At 43.1% G+C, this 20,494-nt stretch overlaps 4 protein-coding genes across 5 annotated transcripts; 3 read left to right on the plus strand and 1 right to left on the minus strand.

The window, feature by feature from the left end:
• Window positions 1-1,495: 1,495 nt before the first annotated feature.
• Window positions 1,496-11,459, plus strand: LOC130686265 (uncharacterized). Of its 2 annotated transcripts, none has more exons than XM_057509493.1 (12): window positions 1,496-1,688; window positions 2,059-2,448; window positions 3,064-3,726; window positions 3,836-5,169; window positions 6,631-6,701; window positions 6,812-6,872; window positions 7,670-7,843; window positions 7,924-8,111; window positions 8,204-8,697; window positions 8,790-8,995; window positions 9,076-9,186; window positions 9,254-11,459. In XM_057509493.1, the coding sequence occupies exons 1-12, from the start codon at window positions 1,511-1,513 to the stop codon at window positions 9,386-9,388; spliced, it is 4,005 nt and encodes a 1,334-aa protein (XP_057365476.1). In that variant the 5' UTR covers window positions 1,496-1,510; the 3' UTR covers window positions 9,389-11,459. The 2 variants fall into 2 exon arrangements, with proteins under 2 accessions (XP_057365476.1, XP_057365477.1); XM_057509494.1 differs by having other exon boundaries at window positions 2,059-2,118.
• Window positions 11,460-11,771: 312 nt separating this feature from the next.
• On the plus strand, window positions 11,772-14,017 carry LOC130686377 (bifunctional arginine demethylase and lysyl-hydroxylase JMJD6-like). Its single transcript, XM_057509517.2, has 9 exons — window positions 11,772-11,945; window positions 12,042-12,190; window positions 12,259-12,315; window positions 12,385-12,537; window positions 12,626-12,822; window positions 12,900-13,047; window positions 13,112-13,300; window positions 13,370-13,581; window positions 13,666-14,017. The coding sequence occupies exons 1-9, from the start codon at window positions 11,885-11,887 to the stop codon at window positions 13,703-13,705; spliced, it is 1,206 nt and encodes a 401-aa protein (XP_057365500.1). The 5' UTR covers window positions 11,772-11,884; the 3' UTR covers window positions 13,706-14,017.
• Window positions 14,018-14,279: 262 nt separating this feature from the next.
• Window positions 14,280-18,376, plus strand: LOC130686307 (endoplasmin homolog). The gene is made up of 13 exons (XM_057509496.2): window positions 14,280-14,511; window positions 14,633-14,719; window positions 14,783-14,943; window positions 15,013-15,129; window positions 15,289-15,490; window positions 15,563-15,804; window positions 15,865-16,049; window positions 16,109-16,298; window positions 16,369-16,607; window positions 16,697-17,111; window positions 17,522-17,658; window positions 17,784-17,917; window positions 17,981-18,376. The coding sequence occupies exons 1-13, from the start codon at window positions 14,460-14,462 to the stop codon at window positions 18,190-18,192; spliced, it is 2,373 nt and encodes a 790-aa protein (XP_057365479.1). The 5' UTR covers window positions 14,280-14,459; the 3' UTR covers window positions 18,193-18,376.
• A 408-nt stretch (window positions 18,377-18,784) lies between these two features.
• On the minus strand, window positions 18,785-20,120 carry LOC130686442 (uncharacterized). The gene is made up of 5 exons (XM_057509564.2): window positions 19,940-20,120; window positions 19,815-19,879; window positions 19,525-19,743; window positions 19,343-19,462; window positions 18,785-19,278 (listed from the first exon to the last, which is right to left on the minus strand). Exons 1-5 carry the CDS (start codon window positions 20,103-20,105, stop codon window positions 18,991-18,993), a joined length of 858 nt encoding a protein of 285 aa, XP_057365547.2. The 5' UTR covers window positions 20,106-20,120; the 3' UTR covers window positions 18,785-18,990.
• Between the last annotated feature and the right edge of the window lie 374 nt (window positions 20,121-20,494).

The following is a 20,494-nucleotide window of genomic DNA, read 5'->3' on the forward strand; positions in this document are numbered from 1 at the left end:
TTCTTTTGTTTAAAAAATGTTTTTTTTTTTTTTTTGCGATGACCCTTGGCAAACCCCTTTCAAAATGATCGTTTTTAATGTTCACCATAGAAAAGAGCAGTTTCAGCAACTTTCTCTACGTCTTTTTTTTTTTTTTTTTATATTATTACCACATATTTGGCACTGTGTGTGGTATAGGCCGCACCCCGGTTTTTGTTGTTGGCATCGCTGTTGTTGTTGTTGTTGTCTGAGAGAGAGGAAAAAAAAAAGAGTTTGATTCGTTGGCCTTTTTCAGAGACAGAGGTAAAGGTAGAAAGACAGACAGACACAGAGAGAGAGGTTTTTTGTGTTATTCACGCACGCCAGGAGGCGGAGCAGACACAGAGACTCGGGAGAAGTTGCAGACACGGAGCCGAACAGCGGTGGCGCGACGCTCAGTCAACGTTGAAGAGTCGAGAGATGTGGCAGTGCGGCCGAGTCCCTCCCGCACGGGCTCGACCTCTCCTTTTTTTTTTTTTTTTTTTTTTTTTTGATTTATTTCTTTGTTTCTTTTTTTTTATTATTCTGACCGTGTGATTTAGCCAACAAAAAGAAAAAAAAGTTTAAAGTTAATTCTACGTCCAAGAAATCAACGTGTAAAAGTTCTCAACGTGATCGTGCTGAACGCAAAGACATCGTGAATCTTCACTACCGAATGCAGGATTTAAAAAAAAAAAGCGAGAGGATTATTTAAAGCTTCATTTCGAATAGTGTTGCACTGTCGCTTCCGGCGATTCCGTTTTTAAAAGGAAGAAAAGAGAAAATGTTTCAAAGTAAATGCCGGTTGGGGTGCTGTACGCGCTCACACAAGGCCCCTCATCTTGATTGGGATTGTCGGCACATCGGGAATTTTCTTTTGATTGGATTTGATTATTAAATCAATCAGGATCATTCAAATTTGGTTTTTTTCGAACGGATTCATTTACCGGAACTTGAATGACATCCGGCTGGTTCTTTCTGAATGACACACGTGGTTGTCCGTGTGAGTGGGACGTGACGATTGCACGCAATTTCACGTTTGACACGCAAGTGCCATCAGTTTTGTCCTCAATTTGAATATAAAAAAAGGCGTTGGCAGATGGAAGAGCGTCGAGAGAAATGTTATCCTTTTCAAACGATTCGCAAGAAGCAAAACGGGATACATTTTCAAGTTCCATCGTGTCGATCTCGGCAATGTCCATCTCATCTATCAGTCGATTGCAAATGAATTAGAAAATCTGGATTGATATCATTGAAACAAAGTGTTCGAAGTGATGTGAAAACGTAAACAACGTCGTCTACGTTGGATCCCCCAGATGAAGGACCGCCACGTCTGTTTGATACTTTGACAGCTACTGCTACTCGTCGGCCGTGGTGGTAGCTCATTTGATTCCGACTCGTCAATTCTTTTTCAATCCAGCTGAATTGCCAAAAACGGAATTTTTTTTTTTTTTAAATTTAATCTCCGATTTGTGCCCGTGTTTTTTTTTTTTTTCATTTTGTGCGCAAAACTATGACGACGCAAGATTGGACTAGAATGCTGAAAAGCTTCCGAACCAAAACCTACCGCAATCTAGCAACAGTTGAAGATCGCAAGGCCGGATCGGCTTTGAACGACGCTCGATCGTCGTCCGTAGGCTTGTGCGACGATGTCGGTGAAGTTGAAGACGACGTTGACGACGGCATCTGCCGTAAGTTCATTTATTGCACACAGGGGCTCGAGCGAAAAAAAAAAAAAAATCCTCCTTTTTATTTTCAAAGGAGATTTTTAAATAAGAAACAAAAAGCGGAATCGAATTTCGATCCGGCGTAGTGCGTCACTGTCCGCTTGGTGAGCCCCGTCTGATCCAAATGTTCAAATCTCAGGATGTTGTTGCCTTGACTTGGTTTTATTTTTAAGTCCCTTTTTTTGTTGTTGTGTGTGTGTGTGTTTCGTATTTCACATCGAGTTGTAATCTTTTTTGATTCGCAAAAACAGACAAAATTCTACGTAAACTAATTATTGTATTGTTTTTTTTTGTCTGTTTGGTGATTGGGGTTGATGGAAAATACAAAAAACAGGTTTAGGGCCGTCAGACATCAAATCAAGAGCGTCGAACGTCGGAGCGATTATCAAGAAAGGTACGTTATTGCCTACGGACTGGACATTGAGGGAGCGCGTGACGTACAGGGGCGGAGGGCACAGCGATCCAGCAACAAGCGCCGGTAAAAGTCACATTCACCAAAGCGTTGGCTGCCAAGCGAATCAAAGTGGCAGCGGCGGCGGCGGTGGTGGTGGTGGCGGCGGCGGCGGCGGCGGTGGAGGCGAAGGAGCCGAAGACAAGCCGCTAGCGGTGAGAGGTCGGAGCGCCTCCGAGCCGTCGTTCCTTTCGGCCAGCCGAGCCGTTAAGGTCCGCGTCTCTTCGTCTCCCGCCAATAACCCATCGTCATACACACCACCGACCGTCAAAGGTGAAAATTCTTGGGTCGTTTGTTTTTGTTTTTGTTTTTTTACCTTCTCCTCATTTTCGATTTACGAAACTTGGCAGAATTTTTTTTTTATTTTGGCGAAAGGAATTGGCCTTCGTTTCCTTTGGTTCAGTTCCAAGAACAGGAAAGATAGAAATAAAAAAGAGAAACAGGTTTTCTTTTTTTTTTGGGGGGGGGGGGAGGGAGGTAAAGAGTTTTAAAGGCTTGGCCGGCCCTTATACGGGTCTGTAATTAGTCGAACAATCTGTCTCTCTTTTTGTCTCGTTGAAATTCTCTCTTTCCACATGTTTGTCTATACACACACGCGCTCGCGCGCCCTATACGCATTTTTTTTTTTTTTTTTTACCTTGATCAATGGGTTGTATATATGTGAAGCGGGAATGAATGTTTTTTTCAGGTGGAGGGGAGTGGTCATGGGATGAGGTTAGCTGGCGGTTCTGGAATGTGAATGAATCAGACACACACACACACACACCTTTAACGGCCCAAAAAAAAAAAATAATAATAATAGTGTTTTTGAGCTCATTCACAAGTACTAGCCGGAGCATTTTTTGGAAAGGGTGTTAACGTTTGTTTTTGATTGTCTTACGTCTTTAGAGATCAGCAGCATTACGGGGCTGCAACAGCAAATCAAGGCGGCCTTTGGCCGTTGGAGAAAAAGGGGAGCTCCATCGTCGCACGCCGGTTTGGAGGAGGAGGTGGGTGGCGGCGGCCATCAGCCCATCCGGGAGGACAGCTTTGATCATCCGCTAAACGTCCGTCTCTCGGCGCAGAGTCAGACCTTTTCGCATCCGCACCGGCTGACCGTCTTTCCGCCTTTCCCTTCCGGCGCCGCATCCTCCTCCTCGGCCAACGTTTCGCCCGCCAGGACTAAGAAGTCGTCCGTTTTTCATACCTCGGCCACACCTTCCACCGCTGCTGGTGGCGGTGGCAATTCGAAATCGGGCGGCGCCGCTAGTAGTCATCCGTTCGCCTTCGTCCGCGGCTTGCGCAAACGGCGGGCGGCCAGGGCGGGAGAAGCGTCCGAAGCGCAATCCAATCACCAGCATCGCACTCTGACGGATCTCTGTTCGGATCGCTTGCGCTCGCGAACGGCGGCAGAGAGCGGCTGGCCCAACTGCACGACCCGTTTAGCCGGCCACGATCATTTCGGACCGTTTGGACCTTTGACGGCCAAATCGAGGAGCGACCACAGTTTGCACCGCATCCTCAAAGAAGACAACACGTGGACAGTCTTCGCTACTCTTCGCCCACCTTCAGGTTATTTTATTTTATTTTTTTTTTAAATTCAGATTTCGAGTTTTGATTGGATGGGAGAATGTTGGAATGGCCAAAGTCATTTGATTGGATTCTATAAAAAAAAAATCAGATAAAGGAGGTTCGCTATCGAAAGGGACGACAGCGTGGACGTTCGGCTTGTTTAGCGATTCGACGTCGTCGCATCAACGACGTCAGACGTCGACCCCATCTGTCGGAAAATCGACTAAAAGCAAAGCGGCGTCGGTGGCACCGTCGCCGGAACTCGTCCATCGGGCGTTCACCCCTTGTTTTTCGGCCGGACCGCCATCCGGCCTCGTTTTGCCGTCCAGCGGCGGATTGTTCGGACGTAACGAGAGGCGGACCCGATCGTTGGAGCGGTGCTGGCAACAGCGTGTCCGCGGTTCAGGTGCTGCCACCGCCACAGCCACCGCCGGTGCTAGTTGCGGTTACGGTTCGGCCGGCGGCCAGGCCAAAGCTCCGCCGCCCATTCCGTCTCGAGTGCGTTCGCGGTCGCTCGAAAAGAACTACACCGTCTCGACGACGACGTCGACCACGCCCCATTGCAATCGACTAGCGGCCGGCGCAGTCAGCAACGCGACAAGTGGTTCCAGCGCGGCTGCCGCCAACAGCATCGGCACTCCGCTCTTGCCCGTGCGGCGCAACAACGTGCCACCCGAAGTGTTGGCCACGTGGTGCACGTTCAACGAAGCCTTTGGAGGCGGACGGCCGAGACATCAGCAGCATCAGCATCAGCACCAGCGCCTGCCCGCCGAGCCGTTGACGGTCAACGACGAGAGGGATTCGCCCGGTTCGCCCGTCTTCGAGGAGCTGTTTTTGCCTCCGCCGCAGAAATTCGCGGCTGCTCCTCTTCCTCCGCCGATCGTCGCCAATCCGACGGTCGCTGAGCTCGTCAGCAACAACAACAACAACAACAATAAGCGCAACAGCGTCGGAGCGGCCAGTTGTTGTTGTTGCAGCAGTTGCAGCGGCGGGCACAGCCAAAGCAGCGCCGGAGTCAGTTGCAGTTCGAAATCGACGCCGCGATCCTCGCCCGTCCCGCCCACTTCCTTCCCGGAGACGGTGTTGTACGGGACGCGCGAAGCGCCCGTCCTGGAACGCCACTGCGTCGAAGGCGGCGAGTTCATCATCGCTTGGCTCTCTCATTCCAACGGTTCCAGCCAATTACAGCAACCAGCTAATCCTTCATCGGGCGGCAATCGAGTGGGTGCGGCCGCCCTTGTTTCTCCGCCGACCGTAGCGCTGACGTCAGCCGACATGCAGTCGTCCACGTCGTCGAGCCATTCGGCCACGGCCGCGACGGGCGCCCATCAGGCGGCCGGCAGCGGCAGCAGCAGCAACCGGAGTTTCATCAACAAACCGGCCCGCGGATGGCTCCATTCCGATGTGGTCATTGTCCGCGAGGGCATCACCTACTTCGTCAGGGTAAACCCATTTTGCATATGAAGGACTTGTCCTTCGTTCGTTCGTTCGTTTCGTTCATTGTATTTCTTTTCTTTTTCTTTGCTCGGACCGTATCTACACGTGATTTTGTTTGTAGATGATCATCAGAAAAGAGAAGGTCGTTTTGGCTAATAATTAGGGGGGGGGGGGAGGGGGACAAAAAATAATAATAAAGATCGGAAGGGGGAGAGAAACGCTAATGCAAGTAGTGTTGCACGTGGGCGGAATCGATCCAGTAGAGGGGTGTGTGTGTGTGTGTGTGCCAATGCCGATGAGAGAGCGGGAGTCAACAACACGGGCCGTGAGAGGCTTTTGCCTTTGCGCGAACGTTTCCCTCTCTCGCAGTGTGCGTGTGTGGGTTGAAGATTGAGAAAATCGATGAGAGAGCAGTCTGAAAGTGGGGGGAGGAGGTAACACCCCCTCTCCTCCCCCCCCCCAAAAAAAAAAAAAAAAAAAATTTTTTTTTTTTTTTTTTGGAGATGGAAGCAATGGGTGGAGTAACGGAAGAGAAGGAAGGCCTGACGAAAAACGGTTGTCGGGAACTATAACCCTCCCCAGTAGGATCAATTGAATTGTCGAAGGAAAGAGAAAAGAGCTCGTCATGGAAAGAGAAAGAGCCTTCAAAGATGAATATAAAATAAAAAAAAAAAAAAAAAATGTCGGAAGGGAGTGTTGAAAAAGAACGGGAATGGTGTGGAACCCACGCATATTGTCACGCAATCTGTGCGGGATGTGTGTGTGTGTGTGTGTCTTGCCGATAAAAAGTCGAACTCTCCCAAAAAAAAAAAAAAAGAAAAAAAATGTCTGTAGGATCGATCCACCATCACAGTCGCCATTTTTTTTTTCCCCTTCCTTTGGCACCGGATCATGTCCAGGTACTTTGGTAGGAGGAGCCAAATTTTTGCAAACGTTTTTTTGATCCTTTTTTTTTTTTTTTTTTTTTTTTTTTTTGATATAACATCCCCTGTTGCAAGACGATGTTCCCTCAGAGATTGATAAATGTAGTTGCAACTGTCGTGGGTCGATATTGCACGACGGGGGGGGGGGGGGATGGCCAAAAAGTAATCTGTAAAAGAGAAGGCTTGCAATCGGATGAACGGTAAGAAGAGCAGAAAATAATAGCGTCCGGATGACAACGAAAATCCAGTTGATTTCCAGGGATCGATCAATAAATGGGGGGAGGGGAACTCTGCAAAGGTATATCCACTCGCGTGTCGTTGGTAGAAAAGAAGCCTGACAAACATTTTGATGCAATAATGAAATGAGACCGATCGTCTTGACTTGTAAGCAATGTCGACACACACACACACACTCACGTGAAATGAGATTTATTTGCTTTGCACTATTTGCTACTATGAAATTGCATTCCTTGTATACCTATGTAATATTATCAATTGATCTTTTACCATCATTTTTTATTTTATTTTAATCAAATACTTGCAGTATATCGGATGTCTGGAAGTCAACACGTCCATGAAGAGCCTGGATTTCGACACGCGCTCGCAAATTGCCAAGTATGTTTACTCAAAAGCTTTGGTCCATTTTCGTTTGTGTTTGTTGCGTATATTTATTATGTCTCTTAAAATTTGTATTTATTTATTATTATTTTTTTTTTTTAATTCAGAGAATGCATCAACATTGTTTGCGAAACAGCCGGCCTCAAGACGGTCGACAAGAAGCGCAAGGTAAATTACAATGTTTTAATTAACTTCTAAAATGAAGGCGTGAGCCAACGTGAATGAGCCCCGCGGCTAGTGAGGGCCAGGCCAGTCTCAGGCCCTTTTGCACTCGCTTCTTTGTATTGATTGTATTGATTTTTTCTTTCCCATCTCCCATCCCCCAGCTGCCTAGTTCTGTGACCTCTCATCTCGTCGTTTTTGCGACTGTGTCACGTCGTGATCTGATTGGCGTTCGCGTCGCCTTATTAGCCATCGCTTTCAAACACGAGCACATCTTAAATTGCTTTAAAAAAAATATGTTAAACATGTAACAGATATAAGGCACAAAAAGAAAAAGAAAAAGAAAAACTAGTTGAAAAATCAAGTCCGTCTGTGAGCCCGCAATTGGGACGATTGGCGCAATCAAAAGCGTTACAGTGGTTCGTGCGGAATAACGGACATTCCGCCCACGCAGCCAATCCCATGCTCGGCTCGTTCGTTTTCCCTCTCCGCTTCTATGATGTTTGCATCATTGAATCGAATGGTAGCAGCTGTAGATCTTCACGCCCACGTTCTTTTTTTTTTTTGTTATCGTGTTCTTTCAGCGTTTCGTTCCATCTTTTATATACTTCTCTGTACACACACACACACACTCTTCTTCTTCTTCTTCTTCTTCTTCCTCCTCTTCCTCTTCGTCCAGCTATTCGCATACCCCCGTCCAACAGCATTAGTCTTTTGTTTTTTTATTGATCGGCACGAGCACAGGGGCAGGTACGGGGCCGATGAAAGATGAGTTTTTCACGATGATGGTGTATGTTTTGCAGGTCGACCGGCGGATCCAGCGTATCCTGGGCGACGCCCCTCACATGGAACACGCAGGCAGTGACGTGGCATTGACCATCAGCAGCGGATGTTTAAGGATCAGCACGCTCGAAGGCAGCGCCGTCGTTGCCTGTCATGACATGCCCAACATTTCCTTTGCTTCCGGCGGAGATCCCGTAAGTCCCGTTTTTTCTTATCCGCATTAACTAACAGTTTCATATGGTGGTTGGTTTTTCGTTTGTTTTTAATATAAAAGGACACGCTCGATTTCGTCGCCTACGTCGCCAAGGACACTATCCACGGTCGGGCTTGCTACGTCCTCGAATGCGGAGGTGGGCTGGCGCAGGACGTCATCACCACCATTGGCCAAGCATTTGAATTGCGTTTCAAGGAATACTTAAAACGAACGCCACGCCCTGCTGGAACTGAATCTGTCCTCGACGGGTACTGATTTTGCATTCATTTCGACTTGGGACACATTTTTGGCAAAAGATGATTCTTATAAATTCTTTTTAAAATTTCATTTTTTTACACAGACGCGATGCAGTTGGGACGGCCGGCGGGCACAACAGCGCCGGAGCGGCTCCTCCCCCGTGGTCGCCTGATGATCCCGAGTATTACAATGATTTGCCTGGCAAAGTACCGCCGGATGTCGGACCACCTCCAGTTCCACCGCTGCCCAATTATCAGGCTCCATTAGGAGGAGGACCGGTAGCCAGTGGAACGGCTGCTGGAACATTGAAGAAGCCATCAGCGGGTCATCAAGCCAGTAGTGATCGATCGCGCCACACTGTCGATCTCTCTGACAACTTGATCGATCTGAACGCTGACGTGTCGTCAATGGGCAGAACGGAGACTGGCCTCGCCGGATCGGCTGGATCAAGCGGCGTTGGAAACATGAGCGGCGCAGTTGTTGGCGGCAATGTCGCCAGCCTGTCGCCTTTTCCCGATCACGAGTACGTCAATGGGATTATGGGATCGAGCAGCGATTTCAAAAACACTCCCGTCAACAAAGATCCGTTCGATATGCGTAAGTCAACTGGCCCCCTGTTTGGGGTCAAATCAGAAGGGAAAAGAGCTCTGACAAATTATTAAAAGCTTGTTGCTAACATCGAACGATAGATCCATTCTCAGCCACACTTCCATCGCCGCTGCCATCGGCCCTGCTTGCGCCTAATACTGGAACGGGCCGACCCGGTGTCACCCTGCAGCGAGGAGCTACCAAAGCAGGCAAAGCCCGTGTGAGCCCGTTCGAGGCTCAGTTGCTGCAAGAAATTTGGTTTCACGGACCCATCAGCCGCAAAGAGGCTGAAGATCTTTTGAAACAAGTATGACACCAAAAGATATTGCCATTTTTTTTTTTTTTTTGAACTTTGATTTATATCTCACTCTTCTTCCTTTTTTTTAGGACGGGGATTTCTTGGTACGCGAATCCCAAGGCTCCCAGGGCCAGTATGTACTGACGGGAATGCAATCGGGCCACCACAAGCATTTACTGCTCGTTGATCCCGAAGGCGTCGTAAGTTATTATTTTTTGTTAAATCATTGCATTTAAATCGATTAACATTTTTTTTTTTCTCACTCAGGTCCGCACTAAAGACAGGACTTTCGAGAGCGTCAGCCATTTGATCAACTTCCACCGGAATAACGTTCTGCCCATCATATCGGCCGAGAGTGTTTTGCTCCTCAAGAGACCCGTTTCTCGTGCGCATCACACATGAGAAATGGATGGTCATGTCCCGTTGTGTTACCCCCTACCACGACATTTGTCCTCACTAATACCGCCCCCCCCCCCCTCTTTTACAAGTATACTAGCACTCCGCCCGGACGTCATGCCATCACGTACACCGTTTTTTTTTTTTCTTTTTTCTCGATATCTGAGAGCTACAAGAGAAAAGGCGCACAGATCCGATGCCGAATAGACTCGGAAGCTTATTTTTCCTTCCGCATTTCTCAGCACGTACGCACTTGGGAACGGTTCTTTTGTACAGCAGAAAGACAAGAAAAGAAATATGGAAAACATATCTTTGGACGCGATCTGCGTCAAGCCTCCCTCACTTTCACGATTTAATGCCAACCATTTGTTATTATTATTATTATTTTTTTTTTTTGCAGTTTTTCAGAAGGGAAGTTATTGTTACTATTATTCTTAATTCACCTTTTTGACGTAGAAATGGGGGAACTCGCGCGAGCTCTTTCTCTAAGAGGTCTTTTCTTATTTATAAAAAATAATTCTAATAATGTTTCATGTCGGGGTGGATGCGGGGGGGGGGGGAGTGGGCAAAAGAAAGGAGCAAAGTAGAAGAGGCCATCGAACGTAACCACGCACAGAATTGGATTGCTCACATTCTCTTTGTTTCCCAACTTTTTCCGACGTTATCAAAGATGCTTTACTAACGCTGTTGCTCGTCTAACTCGCACATGTGGAAGCCAATGACATCTCGTCTCCACACAAGGAAATTGGAATGTGGTTTGCGTTGGCACACACACATACGCACACGAAATCTTGTACGGCCCAATTTCCATCCCGTTTCCCTCTTTATTTTTTTTCCCGTTTTGTTTTTGTTTTTTTGCTCTCCTTGTTGTAGATAGATGACTTCCCATCAATTTTGGTTGGATAGTGGAGGGAAAGTGGATTCGTCGTCTTCATCATCCCCCGCAGGGAAAGAATAAAGTCCACTATCCTCCCCCGCACACTTCAATTGTGCATAATATCGACCACCTCGTCTCCTTACAATTCGACGTCAAGGCGTCACCTTTTGCTGCGCCTGACGTGTACCGTGGGAGGTTTCGGTCTCCCCTTTGCCCGTGTTCACTGGGAGATGTCTCCTTCCCACGCAATCAAATAGAGCGTCATGGTTGTTGAATTGTTGTTACTGTTGTTGTCGTGTCGGTTGGTGCTCCTCGCACGCCATACAATTTTTCGTTTTTTTTTTTTTTTTTTTTTTTTTTTTTTTTTGGTTGATATTTTTGTGAATGTTGTTCCAAAGTCCATTTCCTTACCTTGCTTTTCACGCAGACGTTTCGTGACGGCGGTTACCGTTTCGCGTGGCTGAACTGTGGCGCCACGCAACGTCTCCATCGCTATTTGAAATGTGGCAAATGTTTTTGCTGTCACCAGTAAATTGTGTCCCCTCTTTAACACATGTACACATCCCATATACATATATACATATATTATATATATATATTATATAATACCCATCTTCAAATGCCGTACGTGTAGGACTTACATCAACTCGTTCGTTTCGTGGGGAAAGGAAGAATCAGAGCAAGGCAAACCAATTGCCTAGGAAATGAAGGTTCTAAGTGGTGGATGACCTGCTCCCTCGCCCCGTATTCCCCCCCTCGTTTCCCTGTCATACTTTCTCGATGCACGAATCGTTTACTACAAAATGGAGCCCCCAAAAACACCCTTAAGAATCATATCTTTGCGCGTCCGCCGATCGATGCTACGGTCGACAAATCGGGAATTTTGTGAAACAAATAATGTACCTTTGTACTGTTTTATATTTGCCTTATGTCTTACCCATTGCTTTCCACACGCAAACAGATATTTAAAACAAAAAAAGTGAAATTTCTAGATAATGGAAAACCTCCTCCTCTATCTGGTTTATTGTATAACGTCCATGATTATGGATTCCGTGTAGATCTAATCTCTTTTGTGTACTGTATGGAGAATAATCATTTTCCTCCTTCGCGTTCCATTGTTTTTTTTTGGTTTTTTCTTTTCTTTTCCACGAGTACCACTACTAAGCTGGAGGGGGAAAATAATAAAAGGATTCGACAAAAGTTGTGTCTCTGTTTTTATTGGACATTCTTTCTAGTCTAGTACAAGTCACTTTATAGCAGTTTCTTAACTGAGACAGAGCCATTGGCTTAGCGAGTATTCACAAATGAGAAGTTTACAAAAAAAAAATACTTTTATTATTTTCGTTCCCGGAATTATCGGATATCCTTGTTCTTGGCAACTTATTTCAGCTTTAACCAAGGGCTTCATTTGTTGCAACTTGTGAACGTGCTGCATGACTATAAAGTAACACGCGGGAAATAACAAACGAATCAACATTTCAGAAATGTGACAACTGTGGATATGGAAAATTCTTAAAAATTTTCTGTAATAGCAGACGCGGCTTAATACTACATGAATGAAAGATCAAAGTTTGAAAATCCTGCCTCTTTTTTAGATTTATAGGCCACTGTTTGTTTTTGTGAAGATGAGCTTTGATTCACGTGCAAAAAGACGCATTCATGAATCCAAAAAAAAAGCAAGACCAGGTAATTGAATCCTTCTGATCTCTTCGCAACCATGTGATGGGCGTCTCTTTGGCTTCCTACGTGACATATACTCGTTTTGCTTCTTGCTCATTTCAGAACTCAATTCCAGTTCAGCCTGGGTGGAACAATGCTACTACAAAAATTTCAAGCCTTTCACAGTCTTTACTGACAGTGCATTAAGAATCAGTGTTGACAAAGTGAGCCCACAAGAGTTTATTGATCGATTTGAGAGGCCCTATTTACCAGTATGAAAACCATTACCTTGTGTCACTTTTGGGAAGTATTAATTATTTTCCTTTTTTTTAAATTGTAGGTTGTTATTCTTGATGTTCAAAGAGAATGGATGGCAAATTATAAATGGACAATCCAGGCATGCCTTTGAGATTTAAAAAATTTTGTTGTTTAAACTGATTCTATCAAGTGGTTTTTTTTCATACAGAGGCTAGCCAAAAAGTATCGGAATCAAAAATTTAAATGTGGGGAGGATAATGAAGGATATTCAGTGAAAATGAAGATGAAATATTATGCACATTACATGCAGAACACCACTGATGACAGCCCATTGTATATATTTGATAGCAGCTATGGTGATGTAAGGACTCACATTTCTTATAGAAAAGGTTTTTCAAATTCCTTTATATATGTTTTTTTTTTTTTTCCTTTCTTTTCTTGTTATTCAGCATCCAAGACGAAAGCGCTTTTTGGAAGACTATGATGTGCCTATCTATTTCAGAGATGATTTGTTTAAATATGCGGGTGAGGAAAAAAGACCTCCATACAGATGGATAGTTGTTGGTCCCGAAAGATCTGGAACAGGAATACATATAGATCCTTTAGGTACAAGTGCCTGGAATGCCTTGGTCTTTGGCCACAAACGGTATGTTCAGAATTTCTTGAAAGTGGCAACATCAAATCATTGAAATATTAGTTATTTGATCCTTTTTCCATATTCAGGTGGTGCTTATTTCCTACACATACACCGCGTGAGTTGATAAAATTGTCATCACAAGAGGGCGGGAAACAACAGGATGAAGCAATTACCTGGTTTAAAATTATTTATCCTAGGACCCAAAGCCCAAGTTGGCCAGTAGAATTTAAACCGGTATTTGCCCCTTCATATACTTACCCGTAATTTTCCATGCATTAGTGATCGTAATTCTTGACAGCTTGAAATTATGCAAAAACCAGGGGAAACCGTTTTTGTCCCTGGAGGTTGGTGGCACGTAGTTCTAAATCTCGATACCACCGTCGCTATCACCCAAAATTTTTGCTCACGTACCAATTTTCCAATAGTTTGGCACAAAACGGTCCGTGGAAGACCAAAGTTTTCCCGCAAGTGGTACAAAAGCTTAAAAGTATGAAAGAATCAACAGATTATTTTTGGGTAAATACATCATTCTCGTCTTGGTTAAATATTTACATAGGTAAACGAACCTGACCTTGCAGTAGTAGCTGACAACGTGAATCTGAATTCGCATACCGGTGTAGCTTCAGACAGCTCCTCAGATAGCTCAAGTTCTAGTTCCAGTTCATCTGATTCTGAATCAAGCGATGACATGGAAGAAACAAGTATGGATCGAAAAGGCAAACGTGAAGAAAATCGTGGTAGTATGACCACTGTGCACAAAAAGAAAAGGTTAAAATGATGAAAATATTTTCTTAAATTGTACTTGACGTATATGTATGAATATAGATTTTCTATTTTTTGGTTTTATATTAGGAGAAAATTAACTCGTACTCCACCACGGGTGATGAACTAAGTGACAATGGCGGTCTTTGGGTAAAATCATCCAGAAAAGATTTCCAGTTGAATAGATAACTACCATTTTCCTGACAGGCTCTCAGTTTGGTCGGACATACGACCCGAAATTTCCCTCTAATGTTCCCTTTGTACTGTAACTCGGCAAAATATGATTTGTGATGATAAACATTTTTGCTGCAACTTTTAGTGCTAGAAAATTTTCTGAATTAATGTTGTTTTTTTTTTTTGTTCTTTTTTTAACAGATGCCTTGAAAACTGTACCTTGTATCAAGAGTTCAGTGCCTACCGCCAATACAATTTCATAATATACCCTGTATCTGCCAACATGCGTTCTTTTTTTTTTCTGTCATGAAACTAATAGAATACATTTCAGAATAGACTTCATGAATAGGGGCAAGAGAAATACCAATACATAAAATCTTTTCGTTGAGGTTATTGACTTTGTCTTCCATGTTCTGAGGAAATTTTTGCAGATTTTAAGAGGAAATACCGGCATAGCGACCGTAGTCAACAGTGTCGATGTGCGTGGCGTGGGCGTGTCCTGTCGTGATGTGGTGTTCTCTTCTCATTGGTTGTTTTAGACCTGACGGGTTCTTCTTCACGTTAAGACACGTGTAAAATCGTAGCTTCGAGATCAAAATTTACGGCTGAAGTAGTGGAGTTGACGTGAGCGGCCGTATTCATTCGGGTTAGTTGGTGATTGCATTTTGTTCTGGTCGGCAACACATTCGTCGGGCTGAACACAGCTAATCATGGTTTCCACGAAAATTGCTTTATGCCTAATAGGGCTTCTTTTACTTTCTGGTAAGTTTGTCAGTTGAGACGATATTCGTATATACCGGGTGTAATGCATTCAATCATGTATTGCATTTCGCTTTTCTCAACTTGTTTTTAGCAAATTCTGTAATTATTGTGTGTTCTTTAGCATCTTGTTATGCCCAAGATGATGAAGATGTTGCCTCAGAAAATATTGAAATTGACTTGGGTGCTAGCAGAGAAGGTTCCAGAACAGGTAAATCCATTATTTTAAGTCTGTAATGTCACAATCATTTGATGGAAAAGTTTGACTAAATAGATGCTGAGGTTGTAAAGAGAGAAGAGGAAGCAATTAAACTTGATGGCTTGAACGTAGCTCAAGTAAAGGAACTCAGGGAAAAGTCTGAAAAGTTTGCCTTCCAAGCTGAAGTCAACCGCATGATGAAACTTATCATCAACTCTCTGTACCGCAACAAGGAGGTATTTGTTATACCAAAGGTTTTTTCCTTAATTTAGGCAATTACTAAACATAATTTCTTTATCTTGCAGATCTTTTTGAGAGAGTTGATTTCAAATGCTTCTGATGCTATTGACAAAATTCGTCTAATGGCACTTACAGATAAAGATGCTTTGGCTGCCACAAGTGAACAAACAATTCGAATCAAGGTAATATAATTTTTTCTAAATCACAATCTTTGTATGTGTGTGGTGTGGGTACACCTTCCACATGAACCTAGATTAATAGATGTGCGCATTTTTTATTTTATTTTTATTATAAATTTTTGAAATAAAATTTATTTCAAGTGCTTTTTTTTTCATTTTTAGGCTGACAAAGAAAACAATGTTCTTCACATTACTGATACTGGCATTGGCATGACCAAGAATGATTTGGTTACCAACCTTGGTACAATTGCTAAATCTGGAACAGCTGATTTCTTGAGCAAAATGCAAAATCCTGAATCAACTGGACAGGACGCTGGGGATCTTATTGGACAATTTGGTGTCGGTTTCTATTCAGCATTTTTGGGTAAGGGATACAAATTACTACGTATCATCTGAACTGCTACTAAAGACCAACTATCCTTCATTTGTCATATAGTTGCTGATCGAGTTGTTGTAACTTCAAAGAACAACGACGACAAACAATACATTTGGGAATCGGATGCTAACTCTTTTAGCATTGCCGAAGATCCTCGTGGTAATACTCTCCAGCGCGGTACTCAGATTAGCCTTTATTTGAAGGAAGAAGCCCGAGACTTCCTTGAAGTTGACACCATCCGCAACTTAGTGCACAAATACTCCCAGTTCATCAACTTCAACATCTACCTATGGACTAGCAAGGTATTGTTTACGTAAAACTGCCTTACCAAATTAAATACGATATTTGATTACATTTTCCAGACTGAAGAAGTAGAAGAACCTATTGATGATGAAGCAGAACCAGTTGCAGAGAAAAAAACTGAGGAAGAGGAAGATGCTAAAGTCGAGGAAGAGGCTGAAGAGAAGAAACCCAAAACTCGCAAGGTTGAAAAGACCACATGGGACTGGGAGTTGTTGAACAATGCCAAGCCAATTTGGACTAGAAAGTGAATTACTTAAAATTTTCTATCCATTTCACATTTCTTACCTCGTAAAATTATTATAGACCATCGGATGTAGAAGAAAGTGAATATGAGGAGTTCTACAAAGCAATTACCAAGGACACCCAAAGTCCGCTGGGACATATTCATTTTGTCGCAGAGGGTGAAGTTACTTTCAAATCCCTTCTCTACATCCCCAAAGTTCAGCCGACGGAAAGTTTTAACAAGTACGGTACCCGTACGGACAACATTAAGGTAAACTAGACTGCAGTAAATGCATTGTTTAAAAAAATCAATTTAATAGGGGGCTTTTTAAATTATATAGCTCTACGTTCGCCGTGTTTTCATCACCGATGACTTCCAAGACATCATGCCCAATTATTTGAACTTCGTTCGTGGTGTCGTCGATTCTGATGATTTGCCGTTGAATGTTTCTCGTGAAACCCTTCAGCAACACAAACTTATCAAAGTTATCCGCAAAAAGCTTATCCGTAAAACGTTGGACATGATCAAGAAATTGGACAAGGCTGACCAAGAAAAATTCTGGGCTGAATACTCTACCAAGTACATTTTTCACCATTTACTTCAATGAATTTTCTTACTTTTGATTTTATTAATTGAAATTCGAAAATTGTATTTCTTTCTTTTTTTAGCATCAAATTGGGTGTTATCGATGATTCAGCAAACCGATCCCGCCTTGCCAAACTTCTTCAGTTCCGTTCGTCTGCCCAGAAGGGTTTCGTTACGTTCACCGAGTATGTTGAACGTATGAAAGAGAAGCAGGAAGCTATCTATTTTATTGCCGGTTCCTCTTTGGATGAAGTTGAAAAGTCCCCGTTCGTCGAACGTCTTGTCAAAAAAGGCTACGAAGTTTTATACCTTACCGAAGCCGTTGACGAGTATTGCATTTCTGCACTTCCCGAGTTTGAAGGCAAGAAATTCCAGAACGTGGCCAAGGAAGGTGTCGAGTTGGATGAGGGAGAGGGTGCCAAAGCAAAGCTTGAAGCCCTGAAGACCCAATTCGAACCTTTGACTAAATGGTTGACTGAAACTGCCCTTAAAGAACACGTAAGTTTTCTTACTTACTAAGGTTAAGGAACTAGATTAAATGGCAATTGCTATTCTATGTACAAATTTAATTGTAAAAATACTATTCCGGTTAGATTATGACTGCTAAGATATCAAACCGTTTGCACAAATCGCCGACCGCACTTGTAGCGTCGCGATGGGGTATAACCGGAAATATGGAACGATTAATGTTGGCAAACTCTCATCAGAAAGCAAATGATATTCAAAGAGAGTAAGTCGAGAGGGCTAAGGAATCCGTCGGCTTCTGTAAAATGTCGGGGATCTATTTTATGTGTTTGTCCATCGTAGCTGAAGGGAATGTAATACGTTTAAGTCTTATTTCATCTGTTATTCTGCTGTGGCTGTTTTACTGTTTCTTATGTGCGTCCTACGTTTGTTGCTTTATAAAGATTTTACGTGCCGAAGTTGGTCAGCGTTTGCTCAAGACGCCATGCGCCTTAATTACCTCCAAATTTGGTTGGACCGGTAACATGCAGCGAATCATCGCTTCACAGACGCATTCTAAATCGCAAGACATTCAGCGAGAGTAAGTGTTTTTTGTTTTTTTGGTTTTGTTTTTTTCCTTGTTGCTTCTAGTCATATTCGTTGTGTTAGTCCGGATACCACCATCCATTTTCTATTAACTTATTCATTTCTTGTTTGTGTTTTTAGTTATTACTTAACACAGAAGAAAACTCTGGAAATCAACCCCCGTCATCCTTTGATTAAAGAACTGCTTCGGCGAGTTGAAGCTGACCCTGAGGATCGTTTATCGAAGGGCATGGCAATGATGATGTTCCAAACAGGTAATTTGCATTGTACTAGTATAATCCAGGCCTTTACTAACGCAATTCGATTTCCGCCTGAAGCCACTCTTCGTTCTGGCTACATGCTACAGGATCCTAGCCAGTTTGCCGAACACATAGATGCGATGTTGAAGCAGTCATTAGGAGTGGGTGACGCGGAAATCGAGGAAGAGGAGGAGATGGAAAATGTGCCAGAAGGAGAAAATGCTGAAGAGGAAGCAGATCAGGATAATGAGGAAGATGAGGAAGAAAAATCGTCGAAAGACGAGCTTTGAATGAATGTATTGTGGTGAGAGAACGTTTGGTATGTTTGTTTTTGTCACCGATATAACTATGGGTGAGCGTTGAAAATACTGTTACACTGTCAAGTGAAATCTGAACTGCGTCTTAAGATTTTGTTTCCGAATTCTTTGCGATATTTCCGTATCTAAAGGGCGAAATAAAATGTTTCCCCAAAAATTGGAAAACATTTTTTATATAACTAAAATACCAATTTTGCATCATCGGCATTATTTTGAAAAATGTTTAAATTCAGTAATCAGATATGGTGGATTTTAAAAATTTTCTTCTGCGTGCGAATTTAGTCGAATATGGTATAAAACTGCTACACTTAACTTGGAACAAAGATAAGGATAATTTTGGCTTCGGCAATTTTTCGGTGGTAAATTGTGGCCGATCGTGACAATCTGCAGAAATATTTCAATCCACAAAGCAAATTGTCAACCAAAGCAAATGAAAGAACCATAATTACGAAACAAGTTGTATTAAAATTAAATTTGTTAAACAGAGAAGACATCGAAAACACAAATAAGGTGATATCCTTCCGGGATAATAGCTAAACATTTTTGCTGCCAAACGAATGGAATGTCGATCGCGGCAGATAACAAGAGATCTTGGTCAAAAACAGTTGCAAGTGGAGAAGTATGTACATAATCTCAACGTATTTATGCAGAAGACTAATAGACCTCCGCGACAGATTGAGAAAGTTTTGCCTTTACGGCAAGTAAATATCACCGCTGAACCAGCAAAGTAATTCAGTCATCCAATAAATATCTTTGACAGTCAACATGATTTTAAAAAAACATTGTCTGAGTCAGCTTTCGGTAAAGGTGTTTGCTTACTTCCCTGTAATTTAATCCTTTTGTTATGCGACGCAGGCTGTCGATGGCTCTCCAAATGTCCGTCTGCTCGAACCAAGTAGTTTCAAAGTAGACGCCAATTTCACCTGGCGCTGATATCAGAAACGCCTCTGCATAGCCGAATTTTTTTTCACACGACGTCGAACAACAAACGGCGAAAGCACTGCAGTACTGATTGCGGGTGTCTGGCTCTAGTGCGTACTTCGACAACTCATGTGATACCTGGCAAAGAAAATGATATAATCGATTGTGCGAAACCAAACGCTGTCGCTTTTATTGGTATTACCTGTTCTAGCATTCGACTCTCTGAAATTAAATGATCTGCCATAGGAAAGGCTTTCCTTACATTGGGTAACAGCTCTTCTCGATTCACAACAACGGCTTTTACGACAGAAGCATCATTATGCTATGGGAGAAAGCAAGGAAAGATTAATAAACTACTATATTATTCTTATTGATACATTTTACTGATATGAATATCCTCAAGCAGCGAGCGACGACTTCCGAAACGATACGATCCGGTAACGTGACGAGACAGACTGTGTAATCTACACCGCTATCACTATCGATGATGGACATAGCCAATAACGTCTTAGTAGCATTGGCGGAGTGGAGCAAGTGGATGAAGAGAACATTACTGTGTCGCTTGTATAGTTGCTTCTGTGCCTCTGATTGACGATACAAAGCCTATAGCAAAAACGCATACTAATAAGTAAAAAATTTTGTTTTCAAGGTTTATACGAAGCTTGGTTACTAACTAAGATATGGCCTCCTGTTGAGCGAATAACCCGAACAACATTTGAAATCGACCTCAGCTCTTCACCTGAAAGAAAACACACGTAAAGTTTTTCATATTTCTAATAATCTGAAGTTAGTTTATTACGTTGTTTTGACGTTTCTGGGGATCCTAATCGGTTATGGTCAAATTTTACGCAATTTAGCTCAAGCAGGCGATTATTTTGGTTGTTTTCCAAAGAACAGCTTCCCACTATTTCAGTCTCTGTCCAATGTTTGCCACACAAAGATGTAACGAGAAAATTTTGCATCATAGAATCTTTTACTGGCCCGACCTGGAAATACAAGTAAATTTCTTATATCTATTGGAAAGATGGATGGACAACAATTTTCTCCCTCGAGGTTAGTTGCCTTGACTTTGCCATTAATACATACGTCGCATATGTTGCACACGTGGAGAGAGGAAGGGCTAGCAGACATTCCACTAGATTTGCGATGTAGAACTAGATGCTGAAGCTGAAGTTCAAACTCACGATGTGATTACAGTTTTTACGCCCCAGGTCGATTCAGTTTCTACTTGATTACCAGATTAGTGAAAGTCTTCCACAAACTTCTGGCAGCAAAAAATTCTAAGACCTTGATCACAGTTCGAAGTGAAACTAAACATACATTCACGTTGCAAGACAAAAGACAGTTGCAACCT

Source organism: Daphnia carinata, chromosome 7 (assembly GCF_022539665.2).
Source record: "Daphnia carinata strain CSIRO-1 chromosome 7, CSIRO_AGI_Dcar_HiC_V3, whole genome shotgun sequence".
Lineage (NCBI taxonomy): Eukaryota > Metazoa > Arthropoda > Branchiopoda > Diplostraca > Daphniidae > Daphnia > Daphnia carinata.